The 18,417-nt window shown below is 41.6% G+C and overlaps 3 protein-coding genes across 4 annotated transcripts; 2 read left to right on the forward strand and 1 right to left on the reverse strand.

Annotated features, from left to right (window-relative positions):
* The first annotated feature begins 1,350 nt into the window (after positions 1-1,350).
* On the forward strand, positions 1,351-4,231 carry LOC115777779 (uncharacterized). The gene is made up of 6 exons (XM_030725765.1): positions 1,351-1,523; positions 1,605-1,741; positions 2,060-2,153; positions 2,325-2,654; positions 2,734-2,847; positions 3,947-4,231. Exons 1-6 carry the CDS (start codon positions 1,512-1,514, stop codon positions 4,229-4,231), a joined length of 972 nt encoding a protein of 323 aa, XP_030581625.1. The 5' UTR covers positions 1,351-1,511.
* Positions 4,232-7,140: 2,909 nt separating this feature from the next.
* Positions 7,141-10,162, forward strand: LOC115777785 (arachidonate 5-lipoxygenase-activating protein-like). The gene is made up of 5 exons (XM_030725773.1): positions 7,141-7,261; positions 7,334-7,415; positions 8,774-8,844; positions 9,666-9,747; positions 9,826-10,162. Exons 1-5 carry the CDS (start codon positions 7,189-7,191, stop codon positions 9,986-9,988), a joined length of 471 nt encoding a protein of 156 aa, XP_030581633.1. The 5' UTR covers positions 7,141-7,188; the 3' UTR covers positions 9,989-10,162.
* LOC115777784 (mesenteric estrogen-dependent adipogenesis protein-like) lies at positions 10,082-11,814 on the reverse strand. Of its 2 annotated transcripts, none has more exons than XM_030725772.1 (5): positions 11,521-11,814; positions 11,305-11,408; positions 10,891-11,006; positions 10,627-10,794; positions 10,082-10,537 (listed from the first exon to the last, which is right to left on the reverse strand). In XM_030725772.1, the coding sequence occupies exons 1-5, from the start codon at positions 11,718-11,720 to the stop codon at positions 10,523-10,525; spliced, it is 603 nt and encodes a 200-aa protein (XP_030581632.1). In that variant the 5' UTR covers positions 11,721-11,814; the 3' UTR covers positions 10,082-10,522. The 2 variants fall into 2 exon arrangements, with proteins under 2 accessions (XP_030581632.1, XP_030581631.1); XM_030725771.1 differs by having other exon boundaries at positions 10,088-10,537; positions 11,305-11,441.
* Between the last annotated feature and the right edge of the window lie 6,603 nt (positions 11,815-18,417).

Raw genomic sequence — 18,417 nt, forward strand, 5'->3', positions numbered from 1 at the left:
CTTGTTCCTGTAAACACAGTTACAGACTTACAGAGACACAGGGAAAAATGAGCAGTATGGAAGTTAAAATATGCAGATGAACTGTTAATATGAAAAATAATTTCTTATCCGATTACTTGATTAATGGATGAAGTAATCAATAAAATACTTGATTACAAAAATAATCCATAGTTGCAGCGCTACTTGTGTTCAGAAAGCTATAGTCAAACATTAGTTTTCAGCACCAGTGCTTCTTTAAAATATCTGTAATGTGTTGTCAAAGCTTGGAATGTGTCCATTTTTGTTCTGGAGAAATGCTGGTGCAGGTGGAGCATCAGGCAGTCCAGAAATGGGTTCGGGTTCCAGTGACAGATGACTGCTATGATTACTTGAAATTCATTCAAGAGGGTAAGTTCAGTGCTAATTATGTTGATATGGCAGCTGCCATAAATAAAGCAAGCTTAGTTTTTCTAACTCAAATGTCTTTCCCCATCATAAAGATAGTTTTTGGCCTTTAGGAATCTGCATTTTAATCAGCACCAGTGCCGTGCCTTTGCCAACAGTCTGGGACATAAACTCTGGGAAGTCATGTAATGGAGTTGAAAAATGAACAACTCTTAACCAATTTCAAAATATGTTGCTGGGTTCTGCTAAGTGTAATTGCATGTTGGACCTAAAGGATAAAATATGGTCACTGCATAAATAATTATTGGTTTGGAGGATGGCATGTCAAAACTTGGACAGGGATAATTTATGTTGCCCAAAAAAGAAGATGTGGATTTGTCTAACAATTCTTAGTAGAAAGATTTAGGCCCATCTATGTGTTCCTCATGTCCAGCCTATTTATTAATTCCCCTCTCTTTATTGAAGTAATGAGCTTTGTTGGAGTAATAATTCATTCATTATTGTTCATAAAAATGGTTATGTAAAATTTTGGTGAACTGTGTTCAACAATAGAGGCAACACTTCATGATAAAATTTACTATTTTAACCAGCAGCTCATTGTCTGAAAATGTTATTTGAAATATATTTTAATTATAAATGTGATTGTCCCTTTACAGTTCTAACCATGTTTTAAATTAGCAGGTTAAGATAAGTATTTTTGTTCCCTTCCAGTTCATGCTAAATTCAACTTGGCAAGTGGAGTCTCTGTAGACCTGAAGGACTCATCTGGAGTCGATGTGGATGCTGATATCTTTGATGAACTCCTGAGGTCTGCTACAGTATCTTTCAAAGTAGTCACTGATTGCTTTGGTAAGACATAAAAGCATTAAAACAAGTGTTACTTCTAATGCATTTAAAAATATATATAAAGCGAAAGTTATTTTAATTTGTTTACTAATGAAGTTTCTAAATTTTATACAGTGGCCCCTGTTGATCAGAGTGAGGTCACAGATGCTTCCTTCAGTTCTGAAGATGGCTCATTCTCGTCAGTCGAGTCTCCAAGCTCAGCAAGCTCATCTTCTACAGTGATTACAGAGAACACCAAAGCACAGAGAAGACGACTGGTTGAAGGACCACCTGACAGTGAGATGGCAAAAAATGTGAGTTGGTTCAAGGTTGGAAATAGAACGTTGATCCATTTTTAAAATTCATAGCAGGATGACATGTGAAATCTGTTGCAGATTGTCTATGTAGCTCTGCACCAAAAACCAGGGGGAGAAGATGTAATAAAAGAGTACAACAAGACCAGAAGTCTCTCTGATCCAACAAGAAAGAAACTTGTCAACATTTTAGTGGCGGATATGATTGAAAGTCATGGGTATGTAATCAATAAGTCTCAGCCATCTGTATGGGGGCAGAATTTAACCTTTATTTTTTCAACTGGTTGCACTGTAATTTAATCTTAGTTAAACACATACATGTATGAAATCCACAGAAATGTCAGAATTATTTGAAAAACAATTAACATAATGATTATTCAAATAGTTTGTAATTGCTGAGAAGGGGCTTAAGAGGTTTTAAGTTTACTTATTGAAGACATTAAATATATAATTTCTATTCATAACCCTTTGCACAGTTGGTGTGTTTGTTTAATCCCTATGTGAAATGGCAATATTTTTATTGAATTGTTTTTTAGGAGAGTCCCTCCTGTCAACGTTCGCATTACCTACGCCCTGGGAATTGTCACCCTCTTCCCCAGTTTGAAAGATAATGGCTCACCGACTGGCTATGTGAGTATTAATTTGCAAGAACCCTGAATGTTCTCTTCTTGGGTCAAAATCTGTTTGGACTTTTATTAATTTTGGGGGGGAATGTCGATTAACCGTTGCAGCCCAGCTGTAATTGTCCTTTTGAATTGAATGTAATAGACAGTTTGTCTTGTCTGTTCTGTTCTGTGATAGGAACATTACTATGATCCTCTCAGTGGACAGGGCTATCTGGCCTATCGATTGAAAACAGTTCAGCGTAACACTGCAAGTGACTTCAAGAGGAGCTCCAAGTCTGCTCATCAAGGCGGCCCGAGAACTCTGAGGGAGACCTTAACATCTAAACAGCTGTTTGGTGATGGATGCAAAGAAGCAATGTCCATGATGAAACATTCATCAGACCAGGAAGTTGTCAAGGAGAAAATGAAGGCAACATTTAAGCATAGACAGAATATGCTTCATGATCTGGACCAGTCATCACTCATCTTGGATCACTTCCCAAGATTCTTGGATACACCAGGCTTAGTAAGAAACTCAGACAGATTTAATTAACTGATTGATTTGTTGAATTGGATTGTGATGGCATTTTTTTTCTCTGTGCTAGATTGAGCAGGACTTCATCATGCTCTTTGGAGAAGACATCTCGGGGAAGTTCATCGCAAGATGGCCAACATTCTATAAACCGAGGGTCACCACTGTCAGCAAAAGCCTTCGATTTGTACATTGTACAAAAAAGGACTGTGCATATATATATAATGACACCTATTTAAAAATTTTTGCACTCACAATTTTCATATGTGTATAGATTTAGATGTGTATATAGTCAATATATCTCTTTAGTCTTTATACTTTTATGCCTTTAGTGTATGTTATTGTGTTTTAGGTTTACTCGTTTAAATGAAACGGTTTGCAGCTGTAACAGTAGTAATTTCCCTTTGGGATCAATAAAGTATTCTGACTGACTGATTGACAGAGTGCTCATCTGGATGACCTTCTGTCCACTCAGGAGGAATCAAGTGATTATGGTAGGTATTAATAGATCTCTCTACATATGCATTTGCATGCTGTGATTCTTAAGATGGTGTGTGTTATTTCATTAGAATGGGATAGTGACCTGGCAGCTATTCTCCTGCTGGTTCATCTCTTGCCTCCAACCGCGAAGGGGAAAAGACAGGGAAAAATTAGTGCACCTGAGGCTGCTGACCGTGTTATCAAGTTCATGAAGGTATGTTTTTGGCATGAATTACTTTGCTTCACTTACAGTAAATAGGTCTCACTTTTCTAAAACTAAATTTAAAAAGTGAAATATCCACCCATCCATTCACTTCTGCTTATCCTATTCAGGGTTGCGGGGGGTGGGGGGTGGGGGTGGGGGGGGTGGGGGGGGGGGGGGGGGGGGGGGGGCTGGAGTCTATCCCAGCTGACATAGGGCGAGAGGCAGGGTACACCCTGTACAGGTCGCCAGCCTGTTGCAGGGCCAAAACAGGGAGACAGACAACATCCACACTCACATTCACACCTATGGGTAATTTAGAGTTTCCAATTAACCTAACCCCAGTAAGTGCATGTGTTTGGACTGTGGGAGGAAACCCACGCAGACACGGGGAGAACATGCAAACTCGACACAGGGAGAGAGGGAGGGGCCTGGGCCAAGGTGGAATCGAACCCAGGCCTTCCAGATGGTATTCTAACTGAGGCAGCAGTGCTAACCACTGTGCCCCCCCCCCCCAAAAAAAAATAATAATAAAATGTCCTTAATTTGTTGCTTGTGAGGGAATAAGAGCAATCATTTCTAACATGCTGTCTCTCAATCTTAGGTGGGGACAAGCATGGCGACCTTCCTTGCCAAAGTTGGATCTGCACAGCCCTTCCTCCTCTGCGTTGGAGAAAAGAAGAGCAGGATACAGAAATTCTACATCATCCTGGATCAGAAGCCCATTCCCTGTGTTGCACAGACTGCAGTGGCTGCCTTCGATGAACTGTTTAAGGCACACTTTGTGTTTGCTGTGTCCTATGATGCAACCCTCCTCAACTTCTACACATTCATCCAAACAACGGTTTATGGCATTGATGTTGCAACAACAAAGGAGAGTGAGGATTAACAACACTTGAATATGCTAACATGTTACATTTGTAAGGTTCAGCACAGAAATTGTTCAACTCTTTTCCAGCATTTGAAATTTAGTCATGCTTTGTATCCAGGGCACAAATTGCGTTTGAAATGTGGGGAACATGGCTGTTCATCTTTTTTTTACACGTATTCTGGGTTCAAGAAGCACTTGCTGAAAGCACATGGAGACACATTTGCCACAGATTCTGTTTATAAGGACAATGTTGGTACAGATAGTGTTGAGACAGATGATGTTTCTGCTCATGACCCATTGAGTAGCTCTTCTGTTGGTCAACAAAGTCATGCTAAAAAGAAGCAGTTAATGGATATGTGTAGCTCTGTTATTGCCCAAGTTCAAGCAGCTGGAGTTTCTGAAAATATTGTGCAGTCTTTAACTTGTTCAATGGAGGAGGTTGTTAATGATGTCCATATTCAAGCACAAGATGCCGTTCTTAAGTGTCTTTCATCTGAGGTGAATGAACAAACCTTAAACAAAGTCAGAGAATGTTTTGAGAACATAGAAAATCCATTCACACACCTTAACACTGAAAGAAAGAGGCAAAAGTATTTTGAAAAAAATGGAAAATTGTTGAACCAGTAGAGCATGTTCTTGGAGTACGTTATGATACACGTTTGGATAAAACCACAGGTGTATACAGTCAAATTCCTGTTAATGACAAATTTATGTATGTACCTATTTTAGGAACTCTTGATTCATTGTTCACCAACCAAGAACTCAGTACCTGCTTTCAACAGGTAAAGTTTCATGAAGATGGGATATATAGAGACATCAATGATGGTTCCTATCTCAGAAATCACTCATTATTTTCAGAGCAAGAACATGCACTCCAAATACAGCTGTATTACGATGATTTTGAAACGGCAAATCCACTGGGACCCAAAAGGGGTTCACATAAACTTGGCTGTATTTATTTTATTTTAAGAAATTTGCCAGCTAAACTCAATTCAGTTTTGATGAACATTCATCTAGCTTCTCTTTTCCATGCCGAGGACTTAAAGAAGTACGGTTTTGGTCCAGTCTTGCAGCCTCTTGTTAATGACTTGAAATGTCTCGAGACAGAAGGTATTAAGGTCCCATTTTCTGATACACCATTAAGGGGTTCAATTGTTCAGGTTACTGGTGATAATTTGGCATTGCATAGCCTTTTTGGCTTGGTTGAATCGTTCAGTGCAACTTACTGTTGTCGATTTTGTTTAACTGATAAAACAAAGCTTCAGTCAGTATTCAGTGAGGATGACCAAGACCTAATTTTTCGCACAAAAGAGCTCTATTCAGAACATTTCAATGCTGTGGCACAAAATCCCATTCTTGTCCATTCTTTAGGTGGAAAAAGAGAATGTCCTCTTAATGCACTGCAGTATTTTCATTGTTCAAACAATTACGCAGTTGATATTATGCATGACCTTTTGGAAGGTGTTGTGCAGTATGAACTTCAGCTTCTTTTTCAGTACATGGTTAGGACTTCCATAGATTTAAACACCCTTTCAGAAAGGATACAGAGCTTTAACTATGGATACCTTGAGAGAAACAACAGACCTAGTGCAGTCAAAATTGATGGTAGCAATGACCTTGGCCTCAATGCTATTTAGTCATGGTGCCTCTTACGCAATACACCCTTGATTTTTGGAGATATAATTAATAGGAATAACAGCTACTGGAGGGTAATTCTTCTCTTGATTCAAATCGTCAATATTGTGTTCTCACCAAAAATCACAGATGGTATGACTTATTTCTTAAAGCATTTGATTTCTGACCATCATAAACTCTTTAAGTCTGTATTTACAGACAAGAAGCTGATTCCAAAACATCATCTGATGATTCATTACCCCAGATGCATCAGAAAAATAGGACCACTCATCCATGTGTGGTGTATGAGATTTGAAGGTAAACACAATTTCTTCAAGAAATCTGTGAAGAACTTTAAGAACATAACCAAAACACTGGTAAAGAAGCACCAGAGGCAGCTGGCTTTTCATTGGGAGAATTTTTACTTTCAAAGGTTTCAGTTTGGTCCTCTTAAAGATTACCCAATAAGTGAACTAGATTTCAGTGAGGTCTTAAGGTCTTGCCCCAGGTTGAATGTGCCTTGTGTATCAACAGCTTCATGGGTGAAAAACTTTGGAACAGAATACCATATTGGAATGATTGTCTGTACAAGTACTGAAAATGAAATGCCTGTTTTTCAAAAAATTGTTAACATCATAGTCAAGGATGATAAAGCATTTCTTTTGACTGCTAAAGTCATTACAGAGTATTTTGATGATCATCTGAATGCTTTCAGAATAGAGATTGTGGATGATGTGTTTGCTGTTATCTGTATCTCTGATCTGATATATTATCAGCCTTACGACAGGCAGTTTTCAGCTGACAGTGATGAAATAACATATATTGTGCCCCGCTGCTGTTTTATATGAGCTGTGCATTGAAGGTCTTTAATATTTAAATGGGTTTAATAAAAGTTAAACTTTCCATTTCTGTGTAATGTTTTGAATATTTATTAGATATTTTTCCACTGGATTTGGTTCGTATTGACACCTTGTGATGTGCATAATTTACCTTTTTAACACCACATTTTGTTTTGTGAGTAACACTATACTGGTGTTACTTTTAACATTACGTTTTAACACCAACACCACTGTAATGTTAATGTGACACCTGGTATTGTTGAATAGTAAACAATGTCTGGTGTTAATTTAACAAAAAAATGGGTGTCAATCTTTTAACACTTTCACAAATGTTATTTAACACCAGGTAGTGTGGACACATATAGACACTTTGTCGGTGTTGAAATTAACACTGTGGGTGTTAAATTAACACTGGAATTTTTACTGTGTAGTGACTTTAAATACGCCCATTTTAATGTGAAAGAGAAGCTCTGTCTCCCTCAGCCCCAGCAGCCACCTGCTCCTACAGCTCACGCGATAATCATGGACTCCAGCAAAGTGGTGGAAAACATCTACCTCCTGGTCATCGTCACCCTCATCAGCGTGCTTCAGAATGGTGAGAAACTCAAAGAGAAACTTAAATATTGTAGATGTGGTAGATGTTGAACCTCGGCTCTCTGGTTTTAAGTTTCTTTTGCACAGAAGGTAGAGAGGGAATGCAAGAACCAAAATATCCGCACATCGGCTTTTGAGAGAGTGTCTTGTGCCAAGTAAGTGCCCTTTCTTCAACACTTTGTTCACTATTGTAACATCAACACCAGTGCAATGAAACAATATTATATTTGTTTCCTAATAAGCTTTCCATTCGCCCTTATGAGCCACTGAATATTAATTCTATTCAGAGGTGGTCCTCATTTGCCTGATCCTCATTTCCCAGGCAGGGGAAAAAGCTGTCTGGCACTGACCTTATTTGAATAGCTGCCGGTGAAACAAATGTTCAGTGTATTTATTTGTCTGCTGTATCTGTTGCTGTAAACTGGCACTTTATAAGTGAATTGAAAATGCATTCGCATTTAATATAAATCAGAATCAGATGATATGAAAATGGCACCTTGATAGCATCAGATGTGGTTGGTGAAAAGCTTTTTTTTATATATATATCTATAAACTGTATGTTGTGATACTCTGATTCTGATAAATATTCTCGGACCAAAATTTGAAGCCTGTAAGAGAGCAGGAATAAATCTTTAATTAACATACTCGTCAGTTGGAGCCAGTTAATGATGCTTGATGTTCCACTCAGTTCATCACTTAAATGAGTTTTGACAAGTACGCTCCAGCCAGAAATACCAACTCTACTATCTGTAACTGAAAAAATGCCTCAGTCTGAAGCAACAGCTCATTTCCCGCGTTTAAAAGGAAATATCTGAGCCACTTCTGGCTTTAAGGTGATCTGAACCTCTAAAATAGAATTGCTGTTGTTGCTATTCATGAATGTTCAAATTTAATGTTTTACAAAAAAGCAGAAATAAATACTAAAGTGCTTTTTTTTTTTTTCTTCAAAATTAAGACACCAGATTACAATTATTTACTTGCATTCCTGAATGTTATGCTTGATTAATTTCTGAATTCTGGGAGAAGTCTCATGTGCCAGCTCGATTTTCAGTTTATTATCCTAATAAATAACATCATTTTCAGTTTTAAACACATCTTTTGACAGATTTCTAAAAAGTCTGTGGTCCTTGTTTTTATGACAGGTGATCTAATTGATTTGTTAAGCACTCTACATAGTCAAACCCCCCCACCACCACCACCACCACCACCACCCTTTTTTTTTTGTAAAGTAGTGTTAAACTACATTTTCTAAGCAGCTTTAGTTTAGCAAACTGAACTTCCCAGTAAGGTCGTTTTGATGTGTTTCAGCCTCTCTTCCATTGTGAAGTACTTGGGAACTATAATTTCAGTGTGTTTTCCCCAACACTGCCCATAACGGCATTTTTTTTTCCAACTTTGCACCTCAAACACTCAAGAAAAGAAAAGAACCAATCTGCCGTTGCTTCATAGTTCCTCGTTGCAGGCGGTTTCCTTGAAATGTGCTAATAACAGCCTTTGTTTACACTTCTTCTAGTCGCAACTGCATGGATGCTTACCCCACTTTCTTGGCAGTGATGTGGTGTGCTGGTCTGTGTCTCAGTCAAGGTAATCATTCATGAATGCAAAAGCAGGCTGTACACAGTACACTCCCCCCAGAGCAAACGTAACCGAGGAAGCAAAGGCAAACATTTAGAAGAGTGTTTCCTCTCTCTTTATTGAATACAATATGCTTGAAACACAGGTATTTTCAGATCTGCGCCTTACGTGACTTTACGGACATTAGCGTTCTGTGGCCAAAGGGTTGTGGATTCTCCAGTGTTGCATTTCTATGTAATTGTTACACATTTCATGATGTTGCTGCAATTAAGTGGCAACCTGCAGGCCTAAAAATAAAAGCCAAAGCCTGAGTGAAGAAAACACTGCAGTTCCTCTAGTGGCCACTTGAGGCTGGATACAAAAGCAAGTCTCTGCAACAACATGCAAAATCTGGTTGCAATCAGTTTGGATCCAGATGTCGAAAGACGCACGCTATTGACTGAACTACCGCTGTTTCTGCTGCAGAGCAAAGATGGAAAAAAAAAATAGACCGAAACCATTTAAGACCCACGGCTGACATGGCTGTCCGTATAGACCAGGGCTCTTCAACTCCAGGCCTCGAGACCCCCTGTCCTGCAGGTTTTAGATGTGTCTCTGCTTCAACACATCTGAGTCAAATACAGAAGTCATTAGCAGGTCTGGAGAACTTGACTGCATACTGAGGAGGTAATTCAGCCATTTGATTCAGGTGTGTTGGATCAGGGACACATCTAAAAACCTGCAGGACAGGGGCTCTCGAGGCCTGGAGTTGAAGAGCCCTGGTATAAACTGTATAATGTATTATGAATCCACATACAGGATCTTTTTTTTCTTTTCTGTCCTGTTTGAAGCTCCTGCTGCTTTTGCTGGGATCATCTATCTTGTCATCAGGCAGAAGTACTTTGTTGGATACTTGGGACAAACCTCTCAAAGGTAAATTCCTACAAACATGATGGTATGCTCTCCATGTGTTTAGAATCAGTATCTTACTAATTCTTCGTATTTGTGCAGCACCCCGGGGTACTTGTTTGGAAAACGGGTCATCACCTTCCTCTTTCTGATGTGCATTGTGGGCATCGCCAACTACCTGCTGGTGCGATTCTACGGCAGCGACTACAAGGAGCACGTGGAAACCATCACTAATGCTGCATCTGCTCTTCTACTTATCCCTTAGATCAGTTTGTGTAATTTAACCTTTCCTCAATCCACATTCACCATTCAGCTCCTGAATTTTTGTTGCATTAAAACACTGTATTCTTTGTTTTTAAAGCATTTATTGCATTTGATTGAAAAAAAAATAAAGTAATTCTCATGAAGAAATAATTACCAAGTACAAAAGTTTACAAACATTTCATTTTGCAGCAGCACAGATTTGACCCCTTTAAAACCTTCATACAGTACAACAGCTGAAAATCATGTTAGGAAAATAAATATTTACACACACAAAATGTGTTTATACACTTATTTTGTCAAAACAATCTTTGTGCCATTCAGAATTTCCTTTTCAGTCCCTGTCAGTGGTTTCCACCCACTCAACAGAAGAAAAATCTGGGCCCAGCAGCAAATACAGACCAGATCCTGCAATCTCCAGAGGTAGGAGAGTCCTTCACCTGGCAGCCTGGTATTTTAACCATTCATCTACTTTACCGAAGAACCAGAGAGGCTCCAGTTTAACTCAACTTTGCCTTGTTTGTGATCCTCAGCTGGCTCATGTCATTCTCAGCTGTAGTTGGAAAAGATGCAAGAACAGAGCCAGTTAGACAAATGTTTTCACCTAAAGAGACTCAAATGTAGGAAGAATAAGAAACCTACCTTAAATTTTCTTCTGCTGAAGCCAAGCCAGTGTGGGAAGTCAAACAGGGCGTCAGAATAATATTTGAGGGTGAAGGAGGCGTCTCTCCACACAGGCCTGACTTTCATGAGGTTGTCTGATGGCAGGTTTGTTGCTGCCCAGCTCTCCATTTCTTCAGTCAAGTCAATCTGTATGAAGGGAAAGGTAGCATTTAATCTATAAGCCTTGAGTGAGTCTAAACAAAGGGGGCTCATGCAACAGAAGTGCCACAAAGCCCTGCTTACATCCACCCTGTAGCTTTCTCCGGCAACAGAAGAGATCGTCCCATCCATGCCTCTCTCCAACTGCCACTTGATGAACGGGTCGCTGCCATCAATGCACACCACAAACTGCTTGAGCACTGAAAAATTCACGAGGAAAACAGTAAGAAAGACATAAGAGGAGAAAATCATGGTGTAATGTGACTTAAGAAGCATGCTGCCACTGTAATGTGTACTCCACCCAAGTCTGGAGGCCTGCATGAGTCAGCTGTCCCAATAAGGCTGCATGCAGAGAGCAGCCCACGTACTGCAACATACTGACTGCTATATGTGCACTAACAATACAAGCCGTGTTTGCACCACCACACCTCTTTTTACTGCGTGATTGTTTCAGTGTGATCACTGTGAATGACAGCTGATGTGCAGGGAGACCGTTACCTCTGATTTCTCTGGCAGCCTTTTTGTTGCTCTCAGAGATTTTGTTTTCGCAGGCAGAAGTCAGCAGGTAGAATTTCTTGGACAGCAGACTCGTCCTCATGCTGCTATAATCCCACAAGTTGTGCATTTTAACTTTTCTGTGGTGAAAAATAAAACATAAAGACTTTCTTATCCATTGCATACGCATCTCAGTGAAATATATGTGTGTTTCCTCACCTTCCCAGTGAGTTCTGGAAAACTATCTTCTTCCCACGGTACTCGAAGTCGTCGATGAGCACCAGGCTCTTCTCCTCGTTGCTGCGGACTCGGTAACCCGATCCGAGAGTCTCCACGGAGAAACCTGGCGGCGGCTTTCTCAGAAACTCCTCCACTTCTGTCACTCTCATCCTGCTGTCCGACTGCCTGTTTATCGGCATACTGTCACCAGCGGCTCCTGGTGTTTATAATCTAGTCCACGGACTTGTGAGTCTTTGGTTACGCCTGCCTAATGTCAAGTTTGACTTGTGCAATTTCCGCTCTCTTCGAGACACAATAAAAGCCTTTAGCAACCGCACTGAGGCAGTGATTCATAGCTGCCTGATCTATGATTCAGCTTTTTAAACTCATCCTTCATGTGTTCAAAGACTGAAAGAAAACACCAGCGGCTTTTTCCAGCTGCTCTAAAGGAAAGATTTGTTTGCGCTTTCCTGATTGGTGACATCACAGCCGAAATATAAGACAAATATGACTAGTTTGTCTATCTGTAAATTGTTATAGAGGGAATAACTTTGGATTTTGAACTGTTGGCTGAATACTTAGACATCCTGAAGACGTCATCTTTAATTTTTTTTTTTTTAATTTAGTTTAATAGGTCATGCGCAGTCCTCAAGCCATCTGAGAAAATCATGTGATCATGCTTTTATTTTGAAGGCACATATATTTACTTTCTATCACTTTGTGCCTGACATGACCTATCAGGATCGATTCAACGTCTCGCTAAAGGTCTTAACAGATGACTTACATATACATGCACACGTATAGGCCTACATAGCAAAGAGAGACTCGAGGATACGGCAGAGCTAAATTTGCCGTGATCGTGGAAAGCAGCATTCAGTCTTGTGTTTGGAAATAGGAAAAATCTAACAGTGCGTTCAGTGAGTCACCTGCAAGACTCTGTAGTACACAACACGATTAACGTGTTTGCGTTTCATTCCAACGGCCTGACCCGCGTAGGGAAATTTTTGATCACGTGACAGTGTTTTCCCCCTAAGCAGGCCTGATGTGTGCTCGAGCTCCGTGTGCCTCTGTGAATACACGGGTTTGTTGATGCTTTAGTTAACCCACAAGTTACATATTACACACGTTTTGGAGTTCTGTAATGTAACGGGGTGCACTGTGGACAGGCTCTATATTCATATGAAAACTGTGGAAGTTTAGAAGGTAATCTAACACGCGCCCACCGTGCATGACCCGCACCGGGGACAGCGGCAGGCGGGCGGGCGGGCAGTTTGTTGCGGTACACCTGACCAACTGTAACGCAGGTGTCCTAAGGCGAGCCCAGGCGGGACAGAAACTTTCCATGGAGTAGAAAGGCAAACGCTAGCTTGATCTCGATGGATTCGTGTATGACCACAAGAAAAACAACACAATATATGATTTCAGAAAAACAAAAGTAAAAACACTGCAGTGCTGAAAGAAAAGATACTTAAGTACGTTCCGTCATCATGAAGAAAATCTGAAGTCTGTAAGACAGCAGGTATACTAATCAAATCAACCTGTAATGAATACAGTGAATAGTTGCAGTATGAAAAAAAATAATATCTGATACTCTACACATCATCCCTTAGAGGAGTGTGGACAGGTACGCTGCAGCCAGAAAGTCAGAGCTAATATTTGTAACTTAGATAATGACTGAGTCTGAAGTCCTGTTAATGAAAAGACGAAAAGCAGGGAAAAGACCGTCTGTCATCATCACTGTCTCATTTGTCAGAGCAACTACTCAACATTTTCTATCATATATGACAGAAAAACAAACTGATCTCATGTTTGACAAGCAAGAAATGTATCATTGCTTCCTGAAACTGATTGCAACTATCGACTGATTCACAATAATGGTTGATAATTTCCCTAAATGCTGCAACACCATTTGTGGACCCTTTCAAAGATTATGGATCAGGATTACTTGGTTAAAAAAATGCTTAGGGTGCATTATCACAGGCTACAGTGTGCCTATTGTTGGGGAGCAGTGAACTGCATTTGCAATTATTTGCTTGTACTTCAACTAAATTCATATTTTCAGGCACTTCCATTAGTTGTCATTTTCCCAACACTGCCAATAGCAGCTCCTCCCTGGCCGTCCCTTTGCTGCGTGTCATTTCCTGCTCTGTCCCCACGTTTCCTGTCGGTCTCTGGTGAGCTAAGGCAAATGTGAAATAAAGGTTTTTGACATTCTTTGAAGTACAGCATCAGCCATAGAGTAATGGGTTATTCTCTGATTGTATATCCTTTTATTTTTTATTAAAAGAAAACTGGAGGAAACTTTAAGTAACACATCGAAAATATAAACAGCTCATCTGTGAAGTATGTTGTGTTTTTTAATATCTGTCCTGTCATGCGAGACTGGCTTTGTCAAATGTACCGTACAGCCACTTCAGCTCTGCTGTCTGTAACTGCTCTGTGATTGCTTCATAGCTTCTCATTGCAGGTGACTTTGAAATGTGCTAATAACAGCTTTTGTTTACACTTGTTCTGGCTGCAACTGCATGGATGTTTATCTCACTTTCTTGGCAGTGATATGGTGTCTCACTCAAGCTAATGAATGTAAAAGAGACGGTAAACATCACACACCCACACAGAGCATTTCACAGACGCAAAGGTAAACATTCAAGAGAAGTGTTTGTGCTCTCCTTATAGAATACAATATGTTTCTGAGAGGCACAAACTCAGATCTGCTTCTGAACTTAGTGACATTTGTGGACACTTGAATATTACAGCTCTGTGTAAAAAGGTTACACATTTCATTCCAAAATGATAGGTAAGAATAATATAGTCCTACAACTAAGCTGCAGGATCTGTGGCTGAAATATAAAGCCAACAAAGAAGTGCCAAAAACAGCAGTTCAGCAGAGTGGCCACTTAGGGTTGGATCCAAAATTGAGTCAATCCCCCCAGGCTCCTATGTTGAAATGTTACTTTTTATAGTGGATATTTTTCCTGACACAGCCTGAAAGGGATTTTGCTCTCCTGATGTATGTGTAAACCACTACACTACAGATGTTAAAATCCCCAACTAAAAAGCCTTTAAGCACAATTTACACATGATACAAAAAGTGGTTCTGCTCTCTAAGGATAGTTTCCCGCTTTTGATATGATGGTGGGTCATCCATCCATCCATCCATCCATCCATCCATCCATCCATCCATCTTCTTCTACTTCTGCATGTTTGCGCTGTATGATAAGCAGCTGTAGCCTCACCTCCACAAACTAGAGGCAGTAAGGTGGTCCTCTCACCCACTCTGTTGTTGCCCTTTGGAGCATTTCTTTTTTTTTTTTTTTTTTTTTTTTTTTTAGCCTGTCATGTCTGGTAGATCTTGCAAGCAGAACTGTGATCTGAATGCGTTGTTGTGCCAAACATATTTGCTATTTCAAGATGAGCTCTATAGGTTCTCAATAGGCTCTTCTTGTTGATGTTTTAACCCTTTATTTTATTTATCTGAGTTTTTTTTCCACATACTATGTAACAGCCAGAGCTGACAGGCTGAAGAAGAGGAAAATAAAGAGAAGAAAAAGGGAGAGAGAAAGGGAGCAAAAAAAAAAAAAAAAAAAGGGGAAAGAGCACAAGTCTATTAATCAGATACTTCATCACTTTAACATATAAAAAAATACTATCAATACTTGCAAAAAAATAAATTTGTGTGTGAAAAACAAAACTAACAAAGCATGTTACGCACACCAACAATTTTGTTGAGTTGTGATTGAGTGGGCGTTTGTGTCTGTGTCATGTTTGTGTCTGTGTCATGGAACGTACTTACCAATGAGGGCAAAACGCTGCAGCTCCACCCATCAGAAGCCAGAGGCAGGTACGGAAAGCCCCCGGAACCCCAGGCCACCAGCAGCCCACCAAGAGCCAGGAAGACCCCCGGCCACTCAGTCCAAAGACAACCGCACACCTGCCCCAGCAGACGGGAGAGGGTGGTCTCAGACGGAGCCCCCCCAGTCGAGGAGCGAGGGCTCCAGGGAACCCAAGGCGATGAGAAGCCAGCCCGCCCCCAGCGGCCAGCCCCCTGCACTGGCCGGCGGCAGGGCTCCCCCCGGCACCCAAGGACCGCCCGACCCTCCACAGCGCCCCCCCCCACGCCGAAGAAGCCAACGCAGCCCCGCACCGCACCCCCAAGGGGGCAGGCCAGTACCCACGCCAGAACACCCCGCCCCACCCAGGAACCCCGAGGCACCCCCATCCCAGGGGGGTAGGGGGAGGAGGCAACCAGCATGGAGCGGCCAGGAGGCAAGGCACAAGGCCCAGACCCAGGTCCAGCCATACATACAAACACACCCAGACACCCGTGTACACATTTATACACAGATACTCATACATGCCCATACATACTTACCCACACACAGATATGCCATACATACACATTCACTCACCCACCCATACTCACGGAGACGGTGACAAATACACAAAGACACACATTCATCCATAGCTACCCTTTGGAGCATTTCTGATTAAATTAATTGACTACTATGTCCCATTTTGTGGTACAGAAGGCCCAAGAAGTTTGTGCATTAGTTTAAGTGAGTTAAACTATAGTTTTGTTTTTTGTCAGTTGTAATATTTAATTAGTCTGTGTGCTCACCATACAATTTATAGATGTAGCTGACAAACCATCTTTGTGAGCATGAATTCTTAAAAGAGCGCACCACCTTCTTGTGCAAATAGGGCCACTCTGGGTGTAAAAAAAGAAACCTAGCATGCCACTTAGTGTTGAGGCTGCAAAATATGGAGTCCAGAAAACAAACGGATGCTGTACATCTTTTATATACAGTCTGTGGCTAAATCTTGAGCCTCTCTCAAAATGTTGCAGTTGCAGGTCCGAAGTGGCAGAGCAGGGTTCAGGTCAATGTCAGCAGAATTTACTGACATAAAACATTCATTTTCAGATTCACTGGCATGTCCTTCAGCTGCAACATGACATCTCTTAACTAAAACATATCAACTCAGAGTCCTTTGATTTTACATTGTACTAGTATTGCACAAGACACACTTACCAGTTCCAGTGGCATCTAAATGTTGGTACACATGCTGTACTGATATTAGAGGGGGTGATTATAAACTGTTCTCCCACTTCACTTTAATCTATAAGCCTTGAGTGAGTCTAAACAAAGGGGGCTCATGCAACAGAAGTGCCACAAAGCCCTGCTTACATCCACCCTGTAGCTTTCTCCGGCAACAGAGGAGATCGTCCCCTCCATGCCTCTCTCCAACTGCCACTTGATGAACGGGTCGCTGCCATCAATGCACACCACAAACTGCTTGAGCACTGAAAAATTCACGAGGAAAACAGTAAGAAAGACATGAGAGGAGAAAATCATGGTGTAATGTGACTTAAGAAGCATGCTGCCACTGTAATGTGTACTCCACCCAAGTCTGGAGGCCTGCATGAGCTGTCCCAATAAGGCTGCATGCAGAGAGCAGCCCACATACTGTAACATACTGACTGCTATATGTGCACTAACAATACAAGCCGTGTTTGCACCACCACACCTCTTTTTACTGCGGGATTGTTTCAGTGTGATCACTGTGAATGACAGCTGATGTGCAGGGAGACCGTTACCTCTGATTTCTCTGGCAGCCTTTTTGTTGCTCTCAGAGATTTTGTTTTCGCAGGCAGAAGTCAGCAGGTAGAATTTCTTGGACAGCAGACTCGTCCTCATGCTGCTATAATCCCACAAGTTGTGCATTTTAACTTTTCTGTGGTGAAAAATAAAACAAAGACTTTCTTATCCATTACGTACGCATCTCGGTGAAATATATGTGTGTTTCCATGTTTTCTTACCTTCCCTGACACCTCTGCTGTTCAGCAGTCCACCCCACTCCTCCTTCCTCCTCCTGTGATAGCCCACCTCAGACCTCCACCCCTCCCCCACCTGTCACCTGACAGTTAGTCTCACTGCTGACCAGGTGAGAAGACAACTGAGACTCCTCACAAGACCCCTACAGTTCACAGTTTGCCTATCAGCCCCACCTGGACGCCATCATCTACCTGCTAAACTGAGTCTATGCTCGCCTGGACAAGCCAGCCAACACTGTGAGGTTCATGTTTATTGACTTCTTGAGTGCATTCAGCAGCGTTTGGTCTGCTCTTCTGGGCGACAAGTTGACAGTGATGCAAGTAGACGCCCCCCTTGTGTCCTGGATTGTTGACTACCTGACTGGCAGACCACAGTATTCAGCCTGCAGCAATGTGTGTCTGGCAGAGTAGTTAGCAACATCGGAGCCCCACAGGGAACAGTCCTCTCTCCCTTCCTCTTCACCCTCTACACCACAGACTTCAGTTACTGCACAGAGACCTGCCATCTTCAGAAGTTTTCTGATGACTGCAATAGTTGGATGTATCAGCAGGGGTGATGAGGATGAGTACAGGGCAACGGTGAAGGACTTTGTCACTTGCTGCGAGCGGAACCGTCTAGGGCTCAACATGACAAAGACAAAGGAACTGGTGGTGGACCTGAGGAGGGACAAGGCACCAGTGACTGGGCTAAGAACACTGATGTCCTATACAGGAAGGGCCAAAGTTGTCTCTATTTTATGAGGCACCTGAGGTCCTTCACCATCTTATGGACTATGCTCAGGATCTTCTATGAGTCTGTAGAGGTGAGTGCTATCCTCTATGCTGTTGCATGCTGGGGCAGCAGGTTGAGGGCGGCAGATGCCAACAGACTCAATAAACCGAACCACAAGCCCAGTAATGTTGCGGGAGTGGAGCTGGACTCGCTGATGGCAGTGTCGGAGAGGAGGATGCTGCGTAAGCTGCAGGCCATTACAGCCAATGGCTCCCACCCACTCTACGACACAGCGATGAGACACAGGAGCACATTCAGTGCAAGGCTCATCCCTTCAAAATGCACTACAGGA

This window comes from Archocentrus centrarchus, unplaced genomic scaffold, assembly GCF_007364275.1.
Source record: "Archocentrus centrarchus isolate MPI-CPG fArcCen1 unplaced genomic scaffold, fArcCen1 scaffold_72_ctg1, whole genome shotgun sequence".
NCBI lineage: Eukaryota > Metazoa > Chordata > Actinopteri > Cichliformes > Cichlidae > Archocentrus > Archocentrus centrarchus.

Bases quoted from the DNA above. Each gene is read 5' to 3' on its own strand.
- LOC115777784 (XM_030725771.1), bottom strand. From the start codon at position 11,720: ATGCCGATAAACAGGCAGTCGGACAGCAGGATGAGAGTGACAGAAGTG. The intron at 11,442-11,520 runs GTGAGGAAACAC...TTTTCACCACAG, and splicing joins TTCCAGAACTCACTGGGAAG to AAAAGTTAAAATGCACAACT. The intron at 10,795-10,890 runs GTAAGCAGGGCT...CCCTTCATACAG, and splicing joins GAGAAAGCTACAGGGTGGAT to ATTGACTTGACTGAAGAAAT.
- LOC115777785 (XM_030725773.1), top strand. From the start codon at position 7,189: ATGGACTCCAGCAAAGTGGTGGAAAACATCTACCTCCTGGTCATCGTC. The intron at 8,845-9,665 runs GTAATCATTCAT...TCCTGTTTGAAG, and splicing joins TGGTCTGTGTCTCAGTCAAG to CTCCTGCTGCTTTTGCTGGG. The intron at 9,748-9,825 runs GTAAATTCCTAC...GTATTTGTGCAG, and splicing joins TTGGGACAAACCTCTCAAAG to CACCCCGGGGTACTTGTTTG.
- LOC115777779 (XM_030725765.1), top strand. The intron at 2,154-2,324 runs GTGAGTATTAAT...GTTCTGTGATAG, and splicing joins ATGGCTCACCGACTGGCTAT to GAACATTACTATGATCCTCT. The intron at 2,848-3,946 runs GTACATTGTACA...TCTCAATCTTAG, and splicing joins TCAGCAAAAGCCTTCGATTT to GTGGGGACAAGCATGGCGAC.